We start from the raw sequence: 26,983 nt of genomic DNA on the forward strand, positions 1-26,983 counted from the left end.
TCCAGAAGAAGCTAAGAAAAGAGCTTGAATTCTCTTAGTAACTTTTCAGCCAAGTCGCCAAGAAATGCTAGGGCAGTGATGGCGAACTTTTTAGAGACCCAGTGCCCAAACTGCAACCCCAAACCCACTTATGTATCATCGGGTGCTGGGTGGGTATGGCCCTTTGGGTGGGTGTGGCCCATTGGGTGGTCATGGCTGCGGTGGTAACGGCAGACTGGCTGGGACTAAAAAGTTCAATCAATCAACTCCAACTTTGTCAGAGGTTTTTTTTCCTCACAAGAACTTGAAATTGATTTGATTGAACCTTTTTTTTTTGTACACGGCGGTGGAGGCCTAAAGCGAAAAGATTTTATAAAACCCAGCTGAAGGCCAAGCACCGGGGCGACGGCGCCCGCGCGCCCACAGAGAGGGCTCTGCGTGCCACCTGTGGCACCCGTGCCATAGGTTCGCCACCACGGTGCTAGGCCCGTGCATTTAAGAGTCAGCACAACCCAGTACAAAGCCAAAGTTCTCCCTTAGGCCTAAACCAGGAAATTCTAGTTTAAATTTCACTTCTCTGCACAGGTGTGGAAGAACTCACCTTTGACAGCATGTGTTCCGCTTTCCAGAGGTGGAAATACCCATCCAGAGAAACAGCTCCCAGTTCCTGGAAGAGAAAAACATTAACCCTTCACGCGGCTGGGACAGGAAAGTTTCTGCTTGCACCACTAATAATTAGCCATTTTGTTTCTCGGAAAACAGAGCTTGAGTTCACATGCAGGGACTCCTCGACTTACGACCACAACTGAGCCTAAAGTTTCCGCTGCTAAGTGAGACAGTTACGTGAGCTTTTCCCCCATTTTACGACCTTTCTTACCACAGTCCTTGAGCGAACTGCTGCAGTGGCTGAGCTAGTCACACAGTTGTGACTGTGAATCTGGCGGTCCCCATGAGGTCATGAAACAAAATCTGGCGGCCCCCCATTGACTTGCTTATCGGAAGCCGGCTGGGAAAGTCACAGAAGGGGATCACGTGATCCTGGGACACTGCAACCGTCATAAATATGAGTCAGTTGTCAAGTGTCTGAATTTTGATCAGGTGACCATGGGGGATGCCGCAACAATCATTAAGGGCGAAAAACGGTCATCAGTCCCTTTGTTCTCACTGCCGTTATAACTGCGAACGGTCACTAAACAAATGGTTGTAAGTCAAGGGCTGCCTGTATTGCAGAAATCACCAGATCACTTGGTTTTGGCTTAGCACCACATGAATGTAGCCACTCTCATGTGTCAATGAGGGTTTATGGCTTAGCAGGACACTGAGCCAGGATAACTGTCGACGGACTAAACGAACGGTTGTACGTTCGAGGACCAGTAAGTCAAAATATCTCCAGTTGAATTTCTTCATTTTTTTTCCTAACCTTGTTCTTGTGGTTGAAAGCCAGCGCCCGGACCTTGCAGTTGGCTGGGTTGGTGTTCTCCTTGGGAATGTCCTTCAAAGCCCGGTGGGTGATGTGCGCGTAGACGGGGACTTGCGACAGATTGCGCCGTGCGTCGCTCCTGGCCAAGACTTCATCCGTCACTTCCCAGAGGCCCATTGAACCATCTCGGGAACCTACCAGAAAGAAGGACGTTCAAGCACGCATCGAACACAGGTCCAAGAGGGGGCAATTTTTGTTTATACATTGTTTATACATTAAAGAAGAGGGAGTCAAGCTATTCTCCAAAGCGCCTGAAGGCAGGCCAAGAAGCAATGGATGGAAACTAACCAAGGAGAGAAGCAACCTGGAACTAAGGAGGAAACTTCCTGACAGTTAGAACAATTAACCAGTGGAACAACCTGCCTCCAGAGGTGGTGAATGCTCCAACACTGGAGGTTTTTTAAGAAGAGACTGGACAGCCATTTGTCTGAAATGGTATAGGGTTTCCTGCCTGAACAGGGGGTTTGACTAGATGACCTCCAAGGTCCCTTCCAACATTATTTATTATTATTATTATTATTATTATTATTATTATTATTATTATTATTATTATTATTATTATTATTATTATTATTATTATTATTATTTAGGCCATATGTCTTACCACAGAGTAACTCTGGATGGCTTAGAATGTTAGAAAGGATAAAACTGTACAAAACCTGCCTATAGCACGAATAGAGTAGTATAAAAGTACAAATACGATATGCTTGGCATAACATGTTTTCACCTCTGGATAAACCAGAAATATGATTATAAACTCCTGAGAAAAAGGGCCTCACCAAGCAAAACGACCGGTTTCCTATAGTGCTAACAAGGGAACAAGTTCCATAACCAAACTGGTGTAGATTTGTCAAAGTTTTGATTCTCCAGTCCCATCGTTTCACATGGAGTCCTTCAGCTAAGGCGGCCATTGGGGCAGGAATTTCTGTTGCTAAGCAAGGGTGAAGTGCAGGTGTGAAGTGTGACGTCGTGTGACCGCATCGCTTAATGACAACAATCCCCACCAGTCCCCGCTACTGTCGTTAAGCGAGGGTTGTGGGTCATAATTTCTCCTCCTTCTGTTGGGGTCCTCAGTGCTCTCTGAGCCTGGTAGTTTTCTTGCAGACGTTTCATTACCCAACTAGGTAACATCATCAGAGCTAGGAGGGAGCGGGGTTTGCAGAGTGGAGATGGGAGAGTGGGGGAAGGAGGGGGGATTAGGAGGAGGAGGTGGTGCTCTCTGAGCTTGGTGATTTTCGTGCAGATGTTTCATGACCCAGCTGGGTAACATCGCCAGTCCTAGAGGCCAAGATCCTCTCACTTGTAGCATGGATGATATTTATTTATTTATTTTTGGGACTTATATGCCGCCCTATCTCCCGAAGGACTCAGGGCGGCTAACAACAATAAAATACAGCGATACAAAAGTTAAAAAGAATTAAATTAACAGCCCCAATAAAATAAATTAAAATTAATAAATTAAAAATTAAAAAACATTTTAAAAATCCCTGTCGTCAGTCCAGGTCAGCCTGATGAAAAAGGAATGTTTTAAGGCCGCGGCGAAAGGACCGGAGATCCGGGGCCATCCGGAGCTCAAGAGGGAGTTGGTTCCACAGGGCTGGCGCTCCCACAGAGAAGGCCCTCCCCCTGGGGGTCACCAGCCGACATTGTCTAGCCGACGGCACCCTGAGGAGGCCTTCTCTGTGTGAGCGCACTGGGCGATGGGAAGTCGTTCCCGGCAGCAGACGGTCCTGCAAATATCCCGGGCCTAGGCCATGTAGGGCTTTAAAGGTAATTACCAGCACCTTAAATCTCACCCGGAGGGCAACCGGTAACCAATGCGGCTCACGCAGGAGGGGTGTAATATGGGAGTATCGGGATGCTCCCATCACTACCCGCGCGGCCGCATTCTGCACCAGCTGGAGCCTCCGGGTGGTCTTCAAGGGCAGCCCCATGTAGAGAGCATTGCAGTAATCTATACGGGAGGTAACGAGTGCGTGAGTGACCGTACGTAGGGCATCTCGGTCCAGATAAGGGCGTAACTGGCGCAATAGGCGAACCTGGGCAAATGCTTATTACTTAGTTGTCTGCAAGAAAACGCCCAAGCTCAGAGAACACCAAGAACCCCGCAGTCCTCCCCCTTCCTCTCCTCCTCCTTTACACAAATCCTACTCCCTTCTAGCACTGATGATGTTAGGTAGTAAAACATCTGCAAGGAAACCACCAAGCCCACGTCACCCTGCGCTACCAACATTCTCTTCTAATTTCCTCCTTCTCTTGCAACTTCTGCCTGGTTTACAATACCCACAGTCCGTGCAGAAGCAGGCAGGAAGTTTCAAGGCCCAGGTGGGTCGCAAGCAGGCTGGCAGGGAGCTTAAGTGGTCACGGCGAGTTGGCTATGGTGAGTTGCCGCAGGCCCAGTGGCTGCTACCGGGTGAGAGAAACTAAACCAGGCAATATGAATCCTGCTCTCTGCAGATCAGCACCCCAGACTGCAATTCTAATTACAGGAAGTCCTCGACTTACAGCCGTTCATTTAGGGTAGGGGTCTTCAAACTTGGCCCTTTTCTGACTTGTGGACTTCAACTCCCAGAATTCCTCAGCCAGCCATGCCTGGCTGAGGAATTCTGGAAGTTGAAGTCCACAAAAGTCAGAAAAGGGCCAAGTTTGAAGACCCCTGATTTAGTGACCCTTCAAAGTTACACCACCACTGGGAAAAAGTGACTTATGACCGGTTTTCACGTTTACAACTGTTGCAGCATCCCCATGGTAGCCTGATCAAAATGTGAACCCTTGGCCACTGGCATGTAATTTATATGTCAGTTGCACAGTCCTGGGGTCATGTGATCACCCCTTTGTAACTTTCCCAGCTGGCTTCCGACAAGCAGTCAACAGGAGAAGTCAAGTTTCACTTCACAAACCGCATTCCTCGCTTAAAAACTGCGGGGATTCACTGAACAAGTGCCACAAGAAAGGCTGTAAAATGGGGCGCACGGCTCACTTAACAACTGAACTTGCTTAGCAACAGAAATGTGGGGCTCAATTGTGGTCGTACGTCGAGGACTGCCTGTATACAGTACTTAATTTCTGTTTAATATTTAATCCATCGAGAGCACTTGCCTGTAACGTCACACAGCTGAATGGTTAAAAAGAACAATGCTGCTATGTGTGTACCTCTTTGTTTTTCTTAGGCTTGCCAACCTCCCAGAATCACTTAAGAGGGAGATGGGAGACATACTGTAAATTTAATAAATCAATACCTAAAGAGGCCAGCCGTATGTCCTGATTCATCAGTCCCTGGCCGTTTGAAAATGCCACATCAGGACATCAAAAAGAGAAAAGGAAGCGAATGAGATGGTACAATACTGTACAGAGGGGGGGGCATCCAGCTTTCCTGCTCTGCAGACACTGAGCGGCATTTAAAGGAGAAATGCTAAAAGCTATATTTATTTGTTTTATTTATTTTATTTTATTAGTTTTATATACCGCCCTATTCCCGAAGGACTCAGGGCGGTTTACAGGGCAAAGTTAAAAGACAAAATAAGAGTTGAAATAGAATTAAAATAAGATTAAATAACAATTAGTAGCCCAAAGTTTAAAAATTTAAAAAGTTCAAAAATTCAAACCCCTCACTCCAGGCCAGATAAATCAAATAACCAAGTTTTTAGGTCCCGGCGAAACGAAAGAAGGTCGGGGGCGGTCCGGAGTTCCACAGGCAGATAGTTCCACAGGGCAGGCGCGCCCACAGAGAACGCCCTTCCCCTGGGGATCACCTGCCAGCACTCACTGACCGGCGGTACCCTAAGGAGGCCCTCCCTGTGGGAGTGCACAGGACGATGGGACGATGCTGGCAGCAGGTGGTCCCTAAGATAATCCGGACCCATGCCATTTAGGGCTTTATAGGTCATCACCAGCACCTTGAATCTCACCCAGAGGGCAGTTCTTAGTTTCATATACAATTAAAAACGATTAAAACTAAGATTAAATTAATCCCTGAACTTAACTAAAACCCCATTAATTAAAAATTAAAACCCCTCAGTCTGGGCCAGACAACTCAAAAAACCAAGTTTTCAAGTCCCTACGAAATGAGCAAAGGTCGGGGGCGGTCCTAAGCTCCGTGGGAAGCTGGTTCCAAAAGGCCGGCGCGCCCACAGAAAACGCCCTTCCCCTGGGGATAACCCGCCGGCATTCCTTAACCGGCGGTACCCTAAGAAGGCCCTCCCTGTGGGAGCGCACAGGACGATGGGAAGTTGATGCCGGCAGCAGGTGTTCCCTTAGATAATCCGGACCCAAGCCATTTAGAGCTTTATAGGTCATTACCAGCATATAGTTCCCTCAATACTGTATATAAGGATAGACCTTTATACACCCTGACTTGAAGGAAGTTCCAGGCATTTATTTAATGCTATTATTCTCAGACAGGGACTGAAAAATAAGTTGTTCCGTTCTATGCAACTATTTGTACGATACACTGCATAATTTCTTAGGACTGAAACTTCTTTTAAAGTATTTTATTGGGGTTTATTTTAGTAACTATGCTCTTTTAATTATTTGTAGACTCCATTATACTTGTTTTTCTTTTATACACATATATGTATATATACACATACACACAAACACACACACATAAATAAATATATATATATATATATATATATATATATATATATATATATATATATATATATATATATATATATATATATATATATATATATATATATATATATATATATATATATATATATATATATATATATATATATATATATATATATATATATATATATATATATATATATATATATATATATATATATATATATATATATATATGGGGGAAAACAGGAGTCTCCAACCGTGGCAACTTGACAACTTCTGGAGTTCAACTCCCAAAATTTCAGAAGTCTTAAAGTTGCCACAGTTGGAGACCTCTGATAGAGAAGGTTGCAATATTTTTATTCAATCTTTTTGCTTAGAACTGGCTGCAATGAATAAATCCAAACACATCTCCTATAAAAATTATGATTTGAAAAAATAAAAGTTTGAGTGTTACCCGAAACAGCCATCGTATCACTGATCCATGCAATAGAAAATATCCAATCTTTGTGCCCATCCTAAAAAAGGGAAAGAAAGAAAGAATAACATGGGAGGCAAAAAATAAAAAATCAGGTTTCTGTAATGCTGTCAGTTCGACCGTTGAGGAAATTTTAACATTATTTTTACAGTACTTGAGCACAGGCAGTCCTCGACTTACAACAGTTGGGACCAGAATTTCCGTTGCTAAGCAAGGCATTAGTTAAGTGAGTCACATCTGATTTTACGACCTTTTCTGGCACTGGTTGTTAAACAAATCACTGCGGTTGTTAAGTGAATCACATGGTCATTACGCGAATCCGGCTTCCCCCATTGGCTTTGCTTGTCGGAAGCTGGCTGGGAAGGTCACAAACGGTGATCACGTGACCTGGGGGGGCAGTGCTATTGTCACAAACACACGTCACATGCCAAGCACCCAAATTATGATCACGTGACTATGGGGGGGGGGAAGGACGCTGCAACGGTCGTAAGTATGAAAAATGATCGTGGGTCACTTTTTTCAGTGCTGTTGTGACTTTGAGCAGTCACTAAATGAACTTGTATAAATCGAGGACCAACTGCAGAATCCAAAAGAGAGGAAGCTGACTCAATCCATTACCTTTCAATGCCTCAACAATTTGGAAGGATTTTAACCGACAAGTTACTTAAGTTGGCAGGAGAATAGTCCTCGACTTATGATCACAGCCGAGCCCCAAATTTCTGTTGTTAAGTGAGGTACGGGTTACGGGAATTTTGCCCTGCTTCATCGACTTGCCTCCCTTGTTTAAGGGCATCCCTGCAGTCGATGAGTTAGTGACCCGGTTAAGTGAATCCAGCTTCCGCATTGACTTTGCTGGTCAGAAGGTCACAAAGGGGGAAATCACGTGACCTCGGGACGCAGCGACCTTCATAAATGTGGGCCTGTTGCCAAGCAACCAAATTTTCATCACATGACCCGGGGGGGGGGGGTGCAGCAAAGGTCATTAAGTGCGAAACACGGTCCAAGGTCACTTTTTTTCAGCGCCGTTGTGACTTCGAACGGTCGCTAAACACACTGTCGTAACTCGAGGACTATCTAACCTCTGACAGCTAATATCAAACCTGTCCCACCGTTGCCGTTTGCAGAAACTTACGTCTCCCACACAGACGGGATCAAGGGTCGGCAGGCGATAAACTGCAAGGCTGTTTGGGTTGTCCCCTCCGGTGGCCAAGAGGGTTCTGGAAGGGTTGAGTTCGATGGCATGAATGCCGCAGCCCTGCTGGTTGACTATGTGGGGTTCCCGATCCTTCAGGATGGGAATCTTGGTGATCTGCCCAGTCTGGACATCAACGACGAACAACTGCAAGACACAGAGAGTGGAACGTGTCAGGTAGAGGTTATATGTTAAGAGAGCTACATGAAAAAAGAAGAAAGACAGGGTCTTTTCGTAGCTCAGGGTTGAATAGTGGGGTCCTTAACACTCTCTGAGCTGGGTGGTTTTCTGGCAGTTTTATGCCGTAACTAAGTAACATCATCAATGCTAGAAGGGAGGGGTTTGCAGAGAGGAGAATATTCTGAGAAGATATTATACGTTAGAAATCTTCTAATATAGAGGAGAAGGGGGGGCGACTATGAGGTCCTTGGTGCTTTATGAGCTGGGTGGTTTTCTCGCAGACGTTTCATGACCCAACTAGGTAATGTCATCAGTGCTAGAATGGAGAGGAATTTGCAGAGTGGAGGAGGAAGATTGAGGGATCCTTGGTGCTCTCTGCGCTGGGTGGTTTTCTCGCAGACGTTTCATGACCCAACTAGGTAATGTCATCAGTGCTATAAGGGAGGAGGGCGAAGGAGGGGAGGAAGAGGAGGAGGAAGAGGAGGAGGATTGAGGGATCCTTGGTGCTCTCTGCGCTGGGTGGTTTTCTCGCAGACGTTTCATGACCCAACTAGGTAATGTCATCAGTGCTATGAGGGAGGAGGGCGAAGGAGGGGAGGAAGAGGAGGAGGATTGAGGGGTCCTTGGTGCTCTCTGAGCTTGGTGGTTTTCTCGCAGACATTTCATGACCCAACTAGAAAGGAGAGGAGTTTGCGGAGTGGAGGAGGAAGATTGAGGGATCCTTGGTGCCCTCTGAGCTTGGTGGTTTTCTTGCAGACCTTTCACATCCCAACTAGGTAACATCATCAGGGCTTGACGGGAAAGGGGTTTGTAGAGTGGAGGAGGAAGAGGAGGGTGACAACTGTGGGGTCCTTGGTGCCCTCTGAGCTTGTTTTCTTGCAGACGTTTCACTACCCAACTAGGTAAGACCATCAATGCTAGAAGGGAGTGGGGCTGCTCTTCACCAAGAATACTCCCTGCCAGCAATAACAGGGCAAGCCACTAGTATATAATGGGGAAATTAATTGCCCACCCCTGTTCTAAGGTAGGTACAGCTTTCCCCTTCGTGCGTTATAAGGATGATGGTGCCCACTTCTGCACGGTGCGCATCGTCTCCCAAGAAACCACATTATTCATGTACAAAATACAGCAAATGAAATTCAGGAGCGCCCAACCTATGTTTAAGCACCCTGAGGCAGAAACCCAGATGGACGTTTCCGATTGTTCTAAAGGAAGTCAATAACAACAAGTCAGGTGTTGTAGTCAACAAGGCACCATAAAAACTTAAGCTTCATACAGCCCGAACCTGTTAAGCTGCATTTTCTCCAGCCCTGCTCAGGAACAGTCAACAAGAAGGAACACACCTGTTGTGTTTACAGGGCAGACCAATTCATCTGAGCTCCTCTACGACGACGCAAGCAAGATGCAGAAAGAGAGGAATTGCAAAAACAACCAGGACGGGGTGGCAAAGTAAGGACAATTCTGCAAGGCTTCTGCCCCCCCCCCTTTCGGACAAGTTGCTCAGACGCCGCAATTGCAGGTACTCCTTGACTTATATTCATTCACTTGGGCTATATCTGGCGTACAGGAAGTCCTCAAATTACAGCCACAGTTGAGCCCAAAATTGTTGTTGCTAAGCGAGGCAGTTGTTAAGTGAGACTTGCCCCATTTTACAACCTTTCTTGACACAGTGGTTAAGCGAATGATTGTGGTGGTTAAGTGAGTAACACGGTCGTTCAGTGGACCTGTGCTTCCCCCTGGACCTTACTTGTCAGGAGGTCGCAAGAGGGGATTCACATGACCCCGGGACACTGCGACCGTCATAAATACGAGTCAGTGGCCGAGCGTCTGGATTTTGATCACGTGACCCTGGGGATGCTGTGAGGGTCGTACCTGTGAAAAAGGGTCACAGGTTGCTTTTTTCAGTGCCGTTGCAACTTTGAACAGTCACTAAACAGACGGTTGTTAAGTCAAGGACTATAAAAGACTTTATAATCGGTATAATTTTAGGCCAAAGTAGTACAGGTAGTCCTTGACTTACAACCATTCATTCAGTGACCAAAGCTACAATGGCAGTGGGGGGGGGAAAAAGTGAATTACGACCCTTTTTCACACTTGCAATTGTTGCAGCGTCCCCAGGGTCACGTGATCAAAATTCAGATCTTTGGCATCCGGTTCATCTGTATGACGGCTACAGTGTCCTGGGATCAGGTGATAACTTTGGCAACCTCCTGACAAACGAAGTCAATGGGGAAGCCAGATTCACTTAAGAACCTTGTGACTAACTTAACTATGGCAAAAAAAGTCCTAAAATGTGGCAAAATCACTTAACAACTCTCACTTAGCAACCAAAATGTTGGGCTCAATTGTGGTCATAAGTTGAGGATTACCTGTAAACACCATTGCGACATTACTAAAACAAGGCAATAGTTGTCAGCTTTGCAGAACAGTCTCTCTCTCTTTCTCTCACACACACACAAGCACACAATGTAGAAACCAAATGTCCCCAGCCTACATGAGACCCAGACAGCACATATACTGTGATTAATCATTAATCATGCTTCCCAACTGCAACAGCTGGCTTCACAACAAATGCTAAACCTAAAATAAATCAGGCATGTTATGACTAGGAATCTCAGAACTGCTCCTTCTTATTTTTTTAATAAAAAGTAAAAAAAATAAAAAAATAAAGTCCATTACTGGGCAGACAAATTTCATTTACCACTTTAATAAAAGAGCCTTGGTGGAGCAGTGGGCTAATGCCTCCTTAAGTAACACCAGCTGCCTGCAATTAGTGCAGGTTCGCATCCCACCAGGCTCAAGGTTGACTCAGCCTTCCATCCTTCTGAGGTAGGTAAAATGAGGACCCAGATTGTTGGGGGCAATTATAAGCTGACTTTGTAATAATGCCGCTTGGGGGTGTGTGTGAAAGCCCTAATAAGCAGGCATATACATAGAATGAAGGCTACTGCTAAGCTTGTAAGCCGCCCTGAGTCTTCGGAGAAGGGCGGGATATAAATGGAATTAAAATAAAATAAATAAAAAATAAAATACAAGGGTTAGAAAATGAGCTACTGAAGAATTTACAGAGTTAAACCACAGTTGGTTAAATTAATCAACTCACCAAGCCAACTTCAAGCAAGCCAGAATCCATTTGATTTGGGCAGGCAATCAATTTAAATCATAATTTGAAAAAGAAAAGGGACATGGCTAGAATATTTGAAGGGCAGAGGAGAAGAAGAAGCACTGAAATTAGTATATCAGGAAGGCTTACTGACTACTGGGCAGACCAAACTGGCTTACGAGAAAGACCAAATGAAGAACAAAATGGAAGAATGGGAAGACAAAGTATTACAGGGCCTCTCCATTAAAAAATGGAGAGGAAAGCAGGTAACAAGACCTGCCAATAGCCTAAGAGCAGAAAAGTGAAAAAACAGACCGAGGGACTAATACTGGCTGCACAAGACCAAGTCTTGAGGACAAATGCATGCAAAGCCAGAATTGAGAAGACAGCAACCGACAGCAAGTGCCACCTCTGCAAAGAAGCTGAAGAAACAGTGGATCACCTACTAAGACGATCACCCAGACTGACTACAAGCAGCGGCATGACAAAGTAGCAACAATGGTGCATTGGAGGATCTGCAAGAAATATCATTTGCCAGCAAGCAAGAACTGGTGGGACCATAAAATAGAGAAAGTCATAGAAAATGGAAGAAGTTAAATTGCTTTGGGACCTTAGAATTCAAACAGGCAAGCACCTGCCACACAACACCCCGGACTTAACAATTGTTGAGAAGCAAGACCAAAAAGTCTGGATAGTGGATGCGGCAAGTGCCTGGAGACAGCAGAATAGAAGAGCAAGAACTGGAGAAGGCCATAAGATGCAAAGACTGCAAAGAGAAGTAGAACGATTGTGGCAAAAGGAAGCAAAGGTAATAAACTAGTCCTAGACACCTTGGCTGCAATCCCAAAACTGGAGCACCGCTACAGCACCATCAGCATGGACAAAATCCCCGCCAGCCAATTGCAAAAGGCAACTTGACTCAACAGTTTACATCAGACATGTCAAACACAAGGCCCGGCGGCCGGATGCGGCCCGCAAAATGGTTTCATGCGGCCCGCGAAGCCATCCTGGAAACAGGGAGGGAACGGCCCCCACTGCCTTGGCCCTGGCCCAGAGACCCTCCTCCTGCCAGAGACCCTCAGATCTGTCCCACTCCTGCCCAGGCCCCCATAGGCACCCTTGATGCCAACGATGTAGAGCTGGCCATGCCCACCCAGTAGGCCATACGCACTCTAGCCACGCCCACCCAGTAGGCCACGCCCACCCTGGCCATACCCACCCGGCCCCCTGAGGGAAACCGCAATGCTGATGCGGCCCTCAGTGAAATTGAGTTTGACACCCCTGGTTTACATCCTGCAACGACCCCTTTTAACATCACAAAACATCAGCATCTGCCTATCCAGGTCCTTGGGAAGGATTCAACACGTGGATAAAATTGCCAAATCCTGTTTGAACATCTGGTGGGCTGTGATGAGCCATAATTTACAATTAAAACAGGAGGAGGAAGGGAGCAAGATGCACAGAGGGAGAGAGGGGTCTTCTCTTAATCCAGTGGTCTTCAATCCTGGCAAGTATAAGGCTTGTGGACTTCAACTGTCAGAATTCCTCAGCCAGCCACGCTGGCTGGGGAATTCTGGGAGTCGAAGTCCACAAGTCTTAAAAGTTGCCAAGTTTGCAGATCCCTGTCTCATTCCTATAGCCACCTCCAGCCACCACTATAATCCGGAGTGATTTACAAATTCGCAGCTTCAGAATGTTACCATTTTTCCTCTCGCCCTTCTGCCTCCTTCACCTCGGAGGATTAACATCGGGCGTTAGGTTTCATACCATCCGACCCCCGGGGAGCGCGCACTTACCGTATTGCATTTTGTCCCGCACACCACTTGCCGGTGGTTCAACCACTGCGACGCAAAGACCTTATTAAGAGTTCCCAGGTGAAATTCTCTTTCCTTCAGCAAACCGGGCAGCTGCTGAGCTGCGTACGCGTGCAACAAGCGATGGTAGCTGGACTCGTTGGAAAGTCGCACCTCGCGCCCTTTCAGGTAACACACCAACGACCGCTTCACCGGCGGAAGCCTCTTCCTTTTGTGAACCGAGTGGTCCCAGCCGTACTGCGGGAAAAAGGACCGACAAGACATCTCTAAGCAGCGTTTCTCAACCTTGGCCATTTTAAAGGCACGTGGGCTTCCACCCTCACAATTCCGCAGCCAGCATGTTAATCCCATTTATATCCCGCCCTTCTCCGAAGACTCAGGGCGGCTTACAATTTAAAGCACAAATCAATGTGCTTAGCCATAGCCTTCATTCTATGTAAATGCCTGCTTATTAGGGCTTTCGCCCCCCCCCCCAGTGGCATTATTACAAAGTCAGCTTATTGCCCCCAACAATCTGGGTCCACGTCCACGTGTCTTAAAGTTGGCTGAGAAAAACTGCTCTATGGGGTTGAAGTTAGGACTGTTTGATTAGATCAGGGGTCTTCAAACTTGGCCCTTTTATGACTTGTGGACTTCAACTCCCAGAATTCCTCAGCCAGCATGGCTGGCTGAGGAATTCTGGGAGTTGAAGTCCACAAGTCATAAAAGGGCCAAGTTTGAAGACCCCTGGATTAGATCCAGAGGAAAGATCTGCTTTCTAGGCTCTATGGTACATTTGCCCCACAGGAACCCCCCCTCCCCCCGGAGATCCATTTGTCCCCTTAATGGACAATAAGCTTGAAAAATAAAAATCGGAACTCTGATGTTATAATGTGCTGACGGCAGCAAGAAGGATCGATGCACAAAAATGGAAAGATACAGTCAGTCCTCAGCTTACGACCACAATGGAGCCCCAAATTTGTGTTGCTAAGCGAGACGTTCGTTAGGTGAGCTGTACCCCATTTTACCACCTTTCTTGCCACAGTTGTTAAGTGAATCACTGCAGTCGTTAAGTTAGTCGCAGGGCTGTTAAGGGAACCTGGCTTCCCCATTGACTCTGCTCGTCAGAAGGACGCAAAAGGGGAATCACGTGATCTTGGGACACTGCTGCGACCGTCATAAATCTGAGTCAGTTGCCAAACCTCCGAATTTTGATCCCGTGACCATGGGGATGCTGCATCAGTCGAAAGTGTGAAAAATGGTCCTAAGCCACTTTTTCCAGTGATGTTATAACTTTGGGGGGGTCCCTAAATGAACGCTGGTAAGCTGATTCCCACAATGGCTGCAAAAACTGGTGGAGTAAGCAGAGATGGCTAAATCGACTGCTTTAATTTTTAAAAAAAGAGTATCACTTGACTTTGTTTTTACTTGGAAACCGCTTCTGGACTCTGTGCTTGAGGTGGAAAATTAAACTTGGGTTTTATCGATTGGAGAAGTTTGTTGTTATAGAAATGGTTTGTACATATTATAAGGCCAAAGTAAAAACTTAAAGAGTGAAAAGTCTATCCTTTTTTTTCTAGTTTTCTTGAATGGTTTTAACAGTTTGCCCAGAGCTACCTGTTGATCAGATCAGGTCAGAAATATAGATAGTCCTCCAGTTACGACCACAATTGAGCCCAATTTTTTCTCTTCCTAAGCAAGACAAGAGTTAACTGTATTTTGCCTCACCGCCCTGAGTCCTTCGGGAGAAGGGCGGTATACAAATGAAATTATTATATTATTATATTATATTATTTTTACGATCTTTCTTGCCACCGTTGTTAAGCAAATCACTGCAGCTGTCAAGAGTCATACGGTTGTGAAGTGAAACTGGCTTCCCCACTAACTTTGCTTCTCAAAAGGTCGCAAAAGGGGATCGCGTGACAGTGGGACACTACAACTGTCACATATATGCGTCAGTTGCCAAGTGTCCAAATTTTGATCACGTGACCCTGGGGATGCCGCAAGAGTCGTAAGGGTGAAAAATGGTCTTAAGTCACTTTTCTCAGGGCCGTTGCAACCCCAAATGGGCACTAAACAAACTGTTGTAAGTCGAGGACTACTTATAGATAGCAGAAAATAAATAAAAATATAACAGAACAAGCCAGTGCAGAAATTAACTGACTCTAAAACTATTATGTTTTATAACTAAAACTAATGTTTGCAAGCTGCTCAGTCTCTCTAGATGAGAAGAGCGGTATATACATCTAATTTATTATTTACTATTATTTAGTTATTATTAAATTTATTGGCCACCCATCTTACCCAAGGTAACTGTGGGCGATTTACAATATTAAAAAAAAGATAATTTTACAAAAACTAGGCACAATACAAACTAAATAATATCAAAAGATAAAATACTCAATTAACTCAGACAGAATTTTTTTTTTAAAAAAAAGAATAAAAATAAAACATGGAAGGGGCCAAGCCAAGATGGCTGGCTGTAGCTTAGATCAAGCCAAACTCTCCTGTGCTTCCTGCAACAGGGCTTTGGCTAAACCAGCATTGCTCAACCTTGGACAGCTTTCAGATGGAGTAGGGGACTCCAACTCCCAGAATTCCTCAGCCACCTTTGCTTACCAAGTCCATTTGTTTTAGGGCAGGGCTATCCAACCTTGACAACTTTTAAGTCTCATGGACTCCAACTCCCAGAATTCCTCAGCCACCTTTGCTTACCAAGTCCATTTTTTTTAGGGCAGGGCTATCCAACCTTGGCAACTTTTAAGTCTCATGGACTTCAACTCCCAGAATTCCTCACCCAGCCATGCTGGCCAGGGAATTCGGGGAATTGGAGTCCACCGAGGTTGAGCAATGCAGAGCTAAACCAGAGCTAAGCTATAATTAACTCAGGAGCTCATTAAATTAGCCCAACTCTTCTAGCCCCGCCTCCTCACCAAAAGAGGCGTTAACCCTTTCCTGCTACTCTGTTTGATTTGTTTGGTCCAGACCAGGGGTCTTCCAACTTGGCCCTTTTATGACTTGTGGACTTCAACTCCCAGAATTCCTCAGCCAGGCACGCTGGCTGAGGAATTCTGGGAGTTGAAGTCCACAAGTTACAAAAGGGCCAAGTTTGAATGAAGACCCCTGGTCCAGACTGTGGGGTTGTTAATTTAACTGGGTTTTAGATTTACTCTTGGGGCTTGAATTTAATCGTTTTAATTGTTTTTATTTTTTTTTTGTATTTCATGGTTTTTAAGTGCCCTGTAAACCGCCCTGAGTCCTACGGGAATAGGGCGGTATACAAATTCAATAAAATAAATAAATAAATAAATAAATAAATAAATAAATAAATACATACATACATACATACATACATACATACATACATACATACATACATACATACTCCCTCCAGGCACCCGGAATAGACAAGACCGGCATTCACACGACCACAGCCCTAACCCGGCGCCCCAGAGCGGTGCAAGAACTCCTTCCCCGTAAAAGGAGCCCCGCCGAGCCGGGCTCCAAGGGCCGCCCACCTTCCCCCGGGCCGGGGCGCTCGATCCCCGCCGCCGGCACGGTTCCCTCCGCCGCCAGCCGCCGCCGCCGCCGCCCCGAAGCATCGTCGCCTGGTCGGTTACGGGGCTCCGAACGCCGAACCCGCCCGCGGCGGACCCCGCGCCGCCGGCCCCCAACGGGGTCGCCGGGCGATGGGCGCTGTAGTCTCGGCTGGGATTCCCCTCTCCCGGTTGGGAGCGATGGGGAAGGGGTCCAGAAGGCCACCGCCCGCGGGAAGGATGGGAGCCGCAGTCCTGCGGCCCCCACCAACACGGTTAGGAAGAGGGGAGGGGCCGATGGGCGCTGTAGTCATCCCATTCACTTGAACGGGAGCGATGGAGTCTGTAGTCCGCGGAATCCCCCTCCCTGGTAGGAGTGAGGGGAACCACCCCAGAGCCAATCCCCCACCCCCCAGCAGCGAGCGATGGGAAAGGCTGGGAGCGATGGGCCAGGGGTTCGGAAGATCACCGCCCGCCGGGAGGATGGGAGCTGCAGCCCTGCGAGCGCAGACTCGGTTAGGAGGAGGAAGGGAATGATGGGGGCTGTAGTTGTTCCATCCCCTTGAATGGGAGCGATGGACGCTGTAGTCCCCTCTGGGAGCCGCAGGCAAGGGGTTCGGAAGACCATCGCCTGCGGGGGAGGATGGGAGCTGCAGCCCTGCGGACCCCCCCCCCCTCAACGCGGTTAGGAAGAGGGGAGGAAGTGATGGGGGCTGTAGTCATCCCCTTGAATGGGAACAATAGGCGCGGTAGTGCCGACTGGGATTTCCCCCTCCAGGCTGGGAGCGATGGGGAAGGGGTCTGGAAGACCAGCGCCCGCAGGGAGCAGTATTGCCACCCATCGCTGTTAGGGGGAGAGGAGGGAGCGATGGAGACTGTAGTCCCAGCCGGGAGTGGTGGGAAAGAGGCCGGTGGCCCCTCCCCGCGGGGTGCATGGAAGCTGTAGCTCCGAGACCCCCAGATGCGGTTAGAAGAGGGGAGGAGCGATGGGAGCCCTAGTCATCCCACCCCTTTGAATGGGAGCCATGGGCGCTGTAGTTCCGACTTGAATTTCCCCCTCCTCCCGGCTGGGAGCGATGGGGAAGGGGGTCTGCAAGACCACCGGCCGCGGGGAGCATGGGACGTGCACTCCTGCGACCCAGACACGCTTAGAAGAGGGGAGGGAGCGACGGGGGAATGTAGTCATCCCGTCGAATGGGAACGATGGGCAATGTAATCCCGGCTAGGTAGGATTGCCCTTCCGGCTGGGAGCGATGGCAACGACGGTTCAGTACCCCTCCCTTCCCGCGAATGTCCTTAGCAGAGCGAGGGGCCCAATGGACGCTGCAGTCATCCCATCCACTTGAACGGGAACGATGGAGTCTGTAGTCCGCGGAGGACTCCTCCCAGCTGGCAGCGAAGAGAGCTGCTACCCCGAAGCCATGGGAAAAGGTACCCCGGCGACAACACAACCCGCCGAGAAGCTCATGGGACCTGTAGTCCCGCGACCCTCGGAGCACAGAGCCGGGGCCGATGGAGCTGTAGTTCCGCAGAAGCCAAGCCCCGCAACCCACCTGCTCTCCGCCGGGCCCCGACGCGGGGGCGGCCGCTCTCCTCTTCCTGCTAACTGTCTTCCTGGCCATAACGGGCGGGGAACACTCGGGCGCGGCCCCGGCCCGGGCCCCGCATGAAGGGGGAGGGGAAGGACAGGGACGCCCGCCGCCGCCGCCGCCGCCGCCGCCACCGACGGAGCATGGGAGGCCGCCGGTCTCCACCCGCCCGCGGTCGCTCCCGCGCCGTCGACCAGCCGGATGCGACTCACGACATTTCGCGCCCGCCCGCGGCGGGAGGGCAGCAGAGCAGGTCGACGGCGTCGCACTTTACGGCAGCCCGGCTGGGAGAGTCTGCGCAGGCGCCAAGCGGCCACGCTTCGGTTGCTCGGCAACGAATGCTGCTCTCCGGGCCCGAGTTGCTTCCGCCTCAGGGCTACAGTCCCGCACTGAGCAAGCGCGGGAGAGCGAGCTGGGTTCGACCGCGGAGTCGTCTCTGATTGGTCAAAGCGCGCGTTGGGGGGGGGACGCGCCATTGTTTTGTTATGGCGCCTCCTATGCTCGTCAGGCGGTATCCAACGGCGGAGGCCCAGTCAGGATTTGCTGAAGTTCAATGATTAGCAACAGCGGTTGTTAGACTTGTATACCGCTTCACAGTGCTTTACAGCCCTCTCTAACCTGTTTACAATCATATTGTCCCCAACTGAGTCCTCATGAAGAAACACATTACTCATTAATTAATTAACCATTAACACACACTCTAATTAAGAAACACCAAGCGAGGAAAGCCATGGCAAATCTAGACAGCACACTAAAAAGCAGAGACATCACCCTGTCAACAAAAGTGCGTATAGTCAAGGCTATGGTCTTCCCAGTTGCAATGTATGGCTGTGAAAGCTGGACCATAAGAAAGGCTGAGCGCCAAAGAATTGAGGCCTTTGAACTATGGTGCTGGAGAAGACTCCTGCGAGTCCCTTGGACTGCAAGGCGATCAAACCGGTCAGTCCTAGAGGAGATCAACCCTGACTGCTCTTTAGAAGGCCAGATCCTGAAGCTAAAACTCAAATACTTTGGCCACCTAATGAGAAGGAAGGACTCACTGGAGAAGAGCCTAATGCTGGGAAAGATTGAGGGCAATAGAAGAAGGGGACGACAGAGAATGAGGTGGCTGGATGGAGTCACTGAAGCAGTAGGCATGAGCTTAAATGGACTCCAGAAGATGGTAGAGGACAGGAAGGCCTGGAGGAACATTGTCCATAGGGTCGCGATGGGTCGGACACGACTTCGCAACTAACAACAACAACAACAAGCGAGTTGCATATTTGTTACTGCAGTTATAAGCATCTCAAATCACTCGTGAAGCGTTCATTGGTCCCAGCCAAAGACCCTGCAAAGCTTTGCCATATCAATTTATTATCTTCCACTCCTCTCCCTATAGATCTTACAGCTGAATTCCCATGTTTTAAAACAGGATACATTTATGGTTTCTGGAAAAACTCCCAAGTGGACCACATTATATGGATTAGCAGGCAGACTCCATGCAGCCAACCTTAAGAGTGGCATCTCTCTTCCCTTCCTGATTAAGAAATGGGGGTTCTTGCAAACCTCTCCCCACTTCTGCACCTATGGGATAGATCCAAAGATTGGAAAGCACTGATCTGCTTCATCCTTTTTCTTTAAATTGTTTTAGGGGAAAAGTTGTGTTGCAGGATGTTCAGCTAAAGGAGGAAAAATCTTCAATTTGTCCTCATGCGCTAAGTCAGTCAGGCAGACCCTTAATATCAAGTACAGGTAGCTAGTCCTCGACTTACAACCACAATTGAACCCAAACTACTTTGCTAAGCAAAGTAGTTGAGTTTTGCCCCATTAAAATTACTATTGTAATTTCAGTCACTAAATGAATGGTTGTAAGTCAGGGACTACATGTGTGTTCTTTACATACAAATTCTGATCATGTGACCAAGGGGATGCTGCAATGCTCTGAAAAATGGTCAAAAGTCACTTTTTACAGTGCCATTGCAACTTTTAGCAGTCACTAAGTGAACTTTGCAAGTTCTAACCTTTGTTAGAAATGTGCAGACAAGCCCATGTAATCAGGAACAAGCAAAATATAACAAAAGCCATTGGTTATTAATACAAAAAAGGAACTCAGTGTTTGCACAGAATTCTAAACAAAATAACCAACTTTACTATACATTATAGTTTGGTGCATGCTATGGATCTGGGCTGCCTGATTAATTCTGCAGCATTTTGCAATCCCAGAAAATCATTGACCAAATTATTCTTGGGTTAATCATGGTAAGTATGTCATACAAGACAGCTAGCAAGTGGCTGAGTGGGACCTACTTTCCGCTGAGCTAATTAGAAAAAAATTAGGTTACTGACAAAAAAAAGGATTTCCAAAAGCATAATTTACATAGCAGTGAATTATATTCTTTTTGAAACATTAGGTTGAAATTGTAAGAGATGTTTTGGTCCACATGGAAATATAAATCCATCACCTGCTTGTGACTCATTTACTGGTATTTGTTTGCTGAATTTAGAGAGTGCGGCAACTTGAAACTCAGGGTGCTTCCTAACACTTATAATGCATAGCAATAAAATGGCTGTGGCAAATTAAATTCAAATGAAGTTGAATTAAAATTTAAAGCAAACAACACTGACACAATTAGTCCATCAAGAATAAATCGGTTTTAAGGAATTCCTGGAAGGTTAATTGATGGAGTTGATTGAAGAGGTATGTGGTCTTCGGTGGTCTCTGATCTTGGTTGTTACCTTGCAGACATTTTATAACCCAAGTAGGTAACATCATCAGTGCTAGAAGGGAGTGGGGTTTGTGGAATGGAAGAACAAGGGGCAGGAAAGGGAGCAGGAGAAGGAGGACGACTGTGGGGTCTTGATGTTCTCTGTAGACCAGGGGTGTCAAACTCAATTTCATTGAGGGCCGCATCAGCATTGCGGTTGCCCTCAAGGGGCCGGGTGGGTATGGCCAGGGTGGGTGTGGCCTACTGGGTGGGCGTGGCTAGAGTGCGTGTGGCCTACTGGGTGGGCGTGGCCAGCTCTACATCGTTCACATCAAGGGTGCCTATGAGGGCCTGGGCAGGAGTGGGACAGATCTGAGGGTCTCTGGCAGAAGGAGGGTCTCTGGGCCAGGGCCAAGGCAGTGGGGGCCGTTCCCTCACTGTTTCCAGGATGGCTTCGCGGGCCACATCCGGCCCCCGGGCCTTGTGTTTGACATGTCTGCTGTAGACGATTCATGACCCAGCTGGGTAATATCATCAGTGATAGAAGGGAATAGGGATTGTGGAGTGGAAGGAGGGGGGGGAGGAGGGGGAGGACTGAGGGGTCCTTGACGCTCTCAGATGTTTCATCATTGCACTAGGTAACATCATCAGTGCAAGAAGGGAGGGAGGTTGCTCTCTGTATACAATCAAAACAAGAGCTGGAAGAGACCTTGGAGGTCTCCTAGTCCAACCCCTTGCTCCAGCAGGAGACTCTATACCAGGGGTCTTCAAACTTGGCCCTTTTATGACTTGTGGACTTCAACTCCCAGAATTCCTCAGTCAGGCATGCTGGCTGAGGAATTCTGGGAGTTGAAGTCCAAAGGTCATAAAAGGGCCAAGTTTGAAGATCTCTGCTCTATACCATTTCAGACTGGTGGCTGTCCAGTCTTTTCTTAAAAGCCTCCAGTGATGAAGCACTCACAACTTCTGAAGGCAAACTGTTCCATCAGTTAATTGTCCTGTCAGGATGTGTCTCCTTGATTCCAGGTCACATCGCTCCTTCATTAGTTTCTATCCATTGTTTCTTGTCTTGCCTTCTGGTGCTTTGAAAAATAAGTTCACCCCCTCTTCTTTGTGGCAGCCCGTCAAATACTGGAATACTGCTATTGGGTCTCCCCTAGTCCTTCTTTTCTCTAGACTATGTTTTTGTCTCCAGACCCTTAATCATCTTAGTTGCTCTTCTTTGCACTTTTTCCAAAGTCTCAACATCTTTTTTTTTAATGTAGTGACCACAACTGGATGCAGTATTCCAGGTGTGGCGTTACTAAGGCGGCACTAATACTTCACGTGATTTTGATTCTATGCTTCTGTTTATACAACCAAAGATTGTATTAACTTCTTTTGGCTGCCGCCACACACTGCTGACTCATGTTTAAGTGACTGTCCATTAAGACTCCAAGGTCCCTCTCACAGTTACTGGTTTTGAGCCAGGTTTTGCCTAATCTGTACTTGTACCTTTGGTTTTTTCCTGCCTAGGTGTAAAACCTTGTTTTTCTCCACATTAAATTTCATTTTGTTAAATAGGGCCCATTGTTCAAGACTGTCAATGTGAGGTGTTCTCACGAGTGAATCGTTAAAGGAGCTTCCAAGCAAAAAGCATCACGCAGAGATGCAATCATATTAGCTTTATTCATGATAGATCAAAGAGAAAGAAATACTTGGCATGAAAGCATTCATGCCTGCATGTGAGAGAGAAATAAAATAAAAGAAAACAAGCTAGCATTACATGACTAAAATAGAGGTTAGGAGTAGAGATAGAACTAGAAGCAAGAAGGCTAGAACAAAGAGCAGCCCCTCGTGCAGAGGTATTTATGGGGGGTCTTGGTCCCTCCCTAACCATAAAACTCTCTCACCAATGGGGCTGTCGGGTCAGGGACCCTTGGCTCATCAGTGGAAGCAAAGAAGCCTCTTTGCCTCCATCTGATGACCTTTTTGGGGAACTGCCAATGGCTGGCACTAAACATCTAACAATTCCCCTTCTTGCCAGCCAATGACAGGGACCAGTGAATGTATGTGAGGGGTGAGCAGGTGTCATAGACATGCATAAAAACATTCAGAAGGCCAAACACAAACGCTTACACAGAAGGTTGTGCCGGTCAATGGGAACAGGTTTGGTGAACAGATCAGCTATCTGGTCAGCTGTGTTACAGTGCTCAACATGTATAAAACCCTTTTTGGTAAGCTGCCTGACATTTTTATAGCGTATGTCTATATGGCGAGATCTGGAGCCTACTGCATAAGCCTCCGAGATTGCAATTGCGGCAGTGTTGTCCTCTAGAATTTGGATGGGCAGAGGGGGAGATGCCCAGATGCTTGTTATCAGTTCATTGAACCAAGTCAAATCGTTGGCCGTGTCTGACAGGCTGGCATATTCAGCCTCGGCCGTGGAGCAAGAAATAAATTTTTGCTGCCTAACATGCCAATGTATTGGGCAGCCATTTAGCAATATGATGAAACCAGAAGTGCTCCATCTAGTTTTGGTGTCGCCAGCCCAGTCTGCGTCTGAGTAAGCGGAGAGCTGGGCCGTCTTCCCCTTCTCTGGTTCTAGCATAAGGAGAGCATCAGCTGTGCCCTTTAGGTATCTAAGCACCCTTTTAACAGCAGTCCAGTGGAATTCCTTTGGGTGTTCCACGTGCCTGGACAATAGATTCACAGCTAAAGCTATGTCAGGTCTGCTCCAATTGCTGATGTATAGCAAGGAGCCAATCACAGATCTGTAAAGCGTGTTATCTGTGAACTCAGGACCGTCCTTATGGGTGTGGTTGTAAAAGTCGCTTTGCATTGGGCTATGCGTAGGATTAGATTCTGTCATTTTGCATTTGGCCAGTAATTCCTCTATCTTTTCTTTTTGAGATAGAGCGAACCCCCCCTTAGTGGCCAAAATATGCACACCCAAGTACTTGTCAACCCGCCCCAAAGACTTCAGAGTAAACTTTTCTTCCAGGGCCTTGGCAAATTCATCACACCTTTCCTTGTTAGGCCCTACATATAATAGGTCGTCCACATAAACTAACACCCGTTCTGTGGTTCCCTTGGAATTGCGTGTGAAAACACATTGATCTGCATGAGATTCTGAGAAACCAACTCGTTCTAAACTCTTTCTAAGACAGTCATACCATAATTTCCCTGACTGCTTAAGACCATATAACCCTTTGTGAAGCAACCATGTATTTCCCCCTTCTTGCTGGTAGCCAGGAGGAGCTCTCACGTAGATCTGCCGGTCCAAGTTGGCATGGAGGTAAGCCGTCAGGATGTCAAATTGGAAGACTTCTTCTCCCAGGGTGGCTGCAGTCACGAGGGCGGCCTTGACGCTCTCTGCCCGGACGGTTGGAGAGTAAGTCTCCGAGTAGTCCTCCATGTAAAGCTGAGCGAAGCCCTGGGCTACCAAACGGGCCTTGTATAGGTAGAGGCCATTGGCAAGTGGTTTGGCTTTGTAAACCCACCTTGTGCCAATGACTTTCCTCTCCTTTGGAGGTTGCTGGGGGGTGAAGACCTTGAGTTGTTTTAAGCTCTGCATTTCCTTCTCCATCGCGAGCTGCCATTTTTCCTGCTCTTCGATGGGCAGCTCCTGGATGTCAGAGAAGGATTTTAGGGTGACCACAACGCTGTTGACAGACGCGATGTGGCCAATGTCAATTCTCTTTGGCGGGACCCCTTTGTTGGACTGCTTTGACCTCCTTACCTTCTGCCACTCACCGCTCTTTTCTTCCGCGGGTCTCTGAGGTGTCGCTGGGGGTGAAGACGGCGTGTCTTCCTCCATGGGACTGGACGCATCTTCGTCTTGTTCCTCACTTTCGTCGGTGGCAGGGTATGTGGTCATCTCAGGTGATGTCGTGGTCGGTGTGCCTCTGCTGGGTCGGTTGGCATATGGGCTCAGATCATTTGAGTGGATCTGGGTCCAATTGGAATCCTCTTCGAAAGAGGCAGATTGGGAAGTCACAGGCCTGCCCCCTTCTCCCAGGAAACGATAGGCCTTGGAGCCAGGAGCATAGCCCAAGAACCTTAGTCTCTGGGAAACAGATCTCCCCTTCTTCCGCAGCTGCTTGGGGATGTGCACCCATGCATAGGAACCAAACACACGCAAATGTGCCAGATTTGGTTTCCTGCCGTGAACCAGGAAATATGGGGTCTGGTTCACAACACTGCTCCAGGTGCGGTTTAAGGTGTAATTGGCATAATGGACCGCCTCTCCCCAGTATGATTCTGCGACATCTGCGTCTGCAATCAGACTACGCATCATGGTTTGCAGGATTCCATTTCTTTTCTCAGCTACACCATTTTGCGAAGGCGTGAATGGTGCAGTTAGAAAATGGCGGATGCCCTTACGCCTTACCCAGTCCTGGAACTTCTGAGACATGAACTCAGCCCTGCGATCGCTCTGCAATTGTGCGATCTTGGTCTTGTACTGGGTCTCTACGAAGTTGTACAGTGACTTTATGGCGTCAAAGGCTTCAGATTTTTCTGTGAGAGTATACACATGCCCGTATCGTGAAAAATCATCAATGGCAGTGAGGAAATACTTTTTCTTTCCTAGGGATGGTATGAAAGGCCCAACCAAATCAACATGTACTAGTTGGTATGGATATAGAGACTTACGTAGTGACACCTTTGAGATAGGTGCAGCCTTCCTCTTTGTTTTCTTGCAAATGGCACAGTCCAGAAACACGTCACAGTCCTTGAGCTGGACTCCCTCAGCAAATTCTCCCATCTTTTTAACTACAGGGAAGCTTGCATGACCCAGCCTTCTGTGCAATAAGTGGGCGCACTTATCATGAAGCCGCTTCCCCACTGACACCCTCTTGGCTCTAGTTGCTTTGAGTGGTGCTGTAGGTGCCTGCTGAGATTCAGGCTCCTTGCCCACACTGCCCTTGGAAAGCCTTGGGGCAGGCTGTGGTGGCTTGGGAGAAAAATATGGTAAGCCGTTTATGTAATATTTCCAATGACCCTCTGGTCTCTGGTGACATGACCTCCCCCCTTGCGAAATAAAACTTCCACTTTGTCATCGTCACACAATTTGGTAATGCTTAATAGGTTGTTGGCTATGGAGGGAGCGTGCAAGACACCTTCGACTTTCCCAAGACCAGGTACAGAAACAAACCCCTCCCCAACAACTGAAGCAGTATCTCCATTTGCCACTTTGACAGATGAGTTAATTTTCTTTAACCTTTTAAAACCTTGACTCATATTAGTAATGTGAGAAGAAGCTCCAGAGTCCAGTAACCATAAGTCAGTGGAGCTATCAGCCTTTGTTGTGGGGGTGAGGGAACAAGTATGCAGAGAATTTCCCTTGCCCCTGCCACGCCCCCTTCCTTGCCCCTTGCCTCTTACTTGATTGGGACCACGTTTAGGGGCTTGATGTTGATGGGGGCAGTCTTTCTTGAGGTGCTCCTCAGAGCCACAGATGAAACACTTAAGCAGAGCATTAATTTGCTCTGAGTTGTGGCGCCCCTTTCTGGCTTGCTGAGTGGTGACTCTGGCGTATTCTCCGGCATCTCTTCTCCTTCTATCCTCTTCGATCAGTCTTCCTGTGAGGTAGGACAGATTTATGTTTTCCCTCTTGACCGCTTCGAGTGAAACAATGAAATTGCTCCAACTCCTGTCTAGGGAAGCGAAAATGATCGCAACCATGCTCACATCATTTACAGGAAAGTCTCTGGATATCAATTCTGACCTGAGTGCCTTTAATTTTGCAAGATGTTCAGGCATGCTGGCACCAAACCTCAGTCTGGTTGTATAAAGCTCAGTTGTAAGTCTGGTGATGGAACCAATGGTATCGCTGTTAAATAAATTGTATAATAGGCGCCACACTTCATCAGCTCTGAGCCCCGCTGGTATGCTGGAGAACAGGTTATTATCCAGGGAACTGAGCAGGGTCGAGTAAGCCTGCAAATGTCGCCACTCTTCTTGACGTCCCCATGGGGGAGGGGGTGGTTTCTGAACCATTTGTAGAGTCCCATTCTTTAAGAGATATAGCTGTATATCTTTACTCCAACTGCTATAATTTTCCCCTCCCAGTTGTAGTTTTTTAAAATCGTTTGGCAGATTGGCTGCCGGAATATAGTCCTTATCAGACCCACTTTCAAAAAATTTTGAAATGTCCATTGACATAAATGGGAGAGGGAAAGTGGTTCCTACAGTGAAAGGGGTCCCTCTAGTGGTCGAGGAGGGAATCCTTTCTTGACTATTTAGTAACTCCAGATGGGCATGCCCGGAAACCATGTGATCCGGGGGAGGGCGTTGTTCAGGATTTCTCCCTTCTTCCCATGAGGCATTGGGGGGGGCGGAGCCCAGATTTGCCGGCTCGGAGTTGCTTCAATGAATCCTCCCGAGAATTCCAACAACATGGATTTTC

General features: G+C 47.5%; 1 protein-coding gene across 1 annotated transcript in view; it reads right to left on the reverse strand.

The window, feature by feature from the left end:
* LOC308661406 (DDB1- and CUL4-associated factor 12-like) overlaps window positions 1-18,032 on the reverse strand; it is a gene marked incomplete at its 3' end in the record, with an annotated part of 19,769 nt that extends 1,737 nt beyond the window's left edge. Inside the window, exons 1-6 of the mRNA XM_081316328.1 lie at window positions 17,873-18,032; window positions 12,787-13,041; window positions 7,648-7,854; window positions 6,495-6,555; window positions 1,400-1,593; window positions 581-646 (exon numbers count right to left, since the gene is read on the reverse strand). Of these exons, the coding sequence (XP_081172454.1) occupies window positions 581-646; window positions 1,400-1,593; window positions 6,495-6,555; window positions 7,648-7,854; window positions 12,787-13,041; window positions 17,873-17,941 (852 nt within the window). The 5' untranslated portion in view covers window positions 17,942-18,032. The remainder of the gene's footprint in view (window positions 1-580; window positions 647-1,399; window positions 1,594-6,494; window positions 6,556-7,647; window positions 7,855-12,786; window positions 13,042-17,872) is intronic.
* Between the last annotated feature and the right edge of the window lie 8,951 nt (window positions 18,033-26,983).

Source organism: Vipera berus (genome assembly GCF_964194415.1).
Source record: "Vipera berus genome assembly, chromosome: 2".
Lineage (NCBI taxonomy): Eukaryota > Metazoa > Chordata > Lepidosauria > Squamata > Viperidae > Vipera > Vipera berus.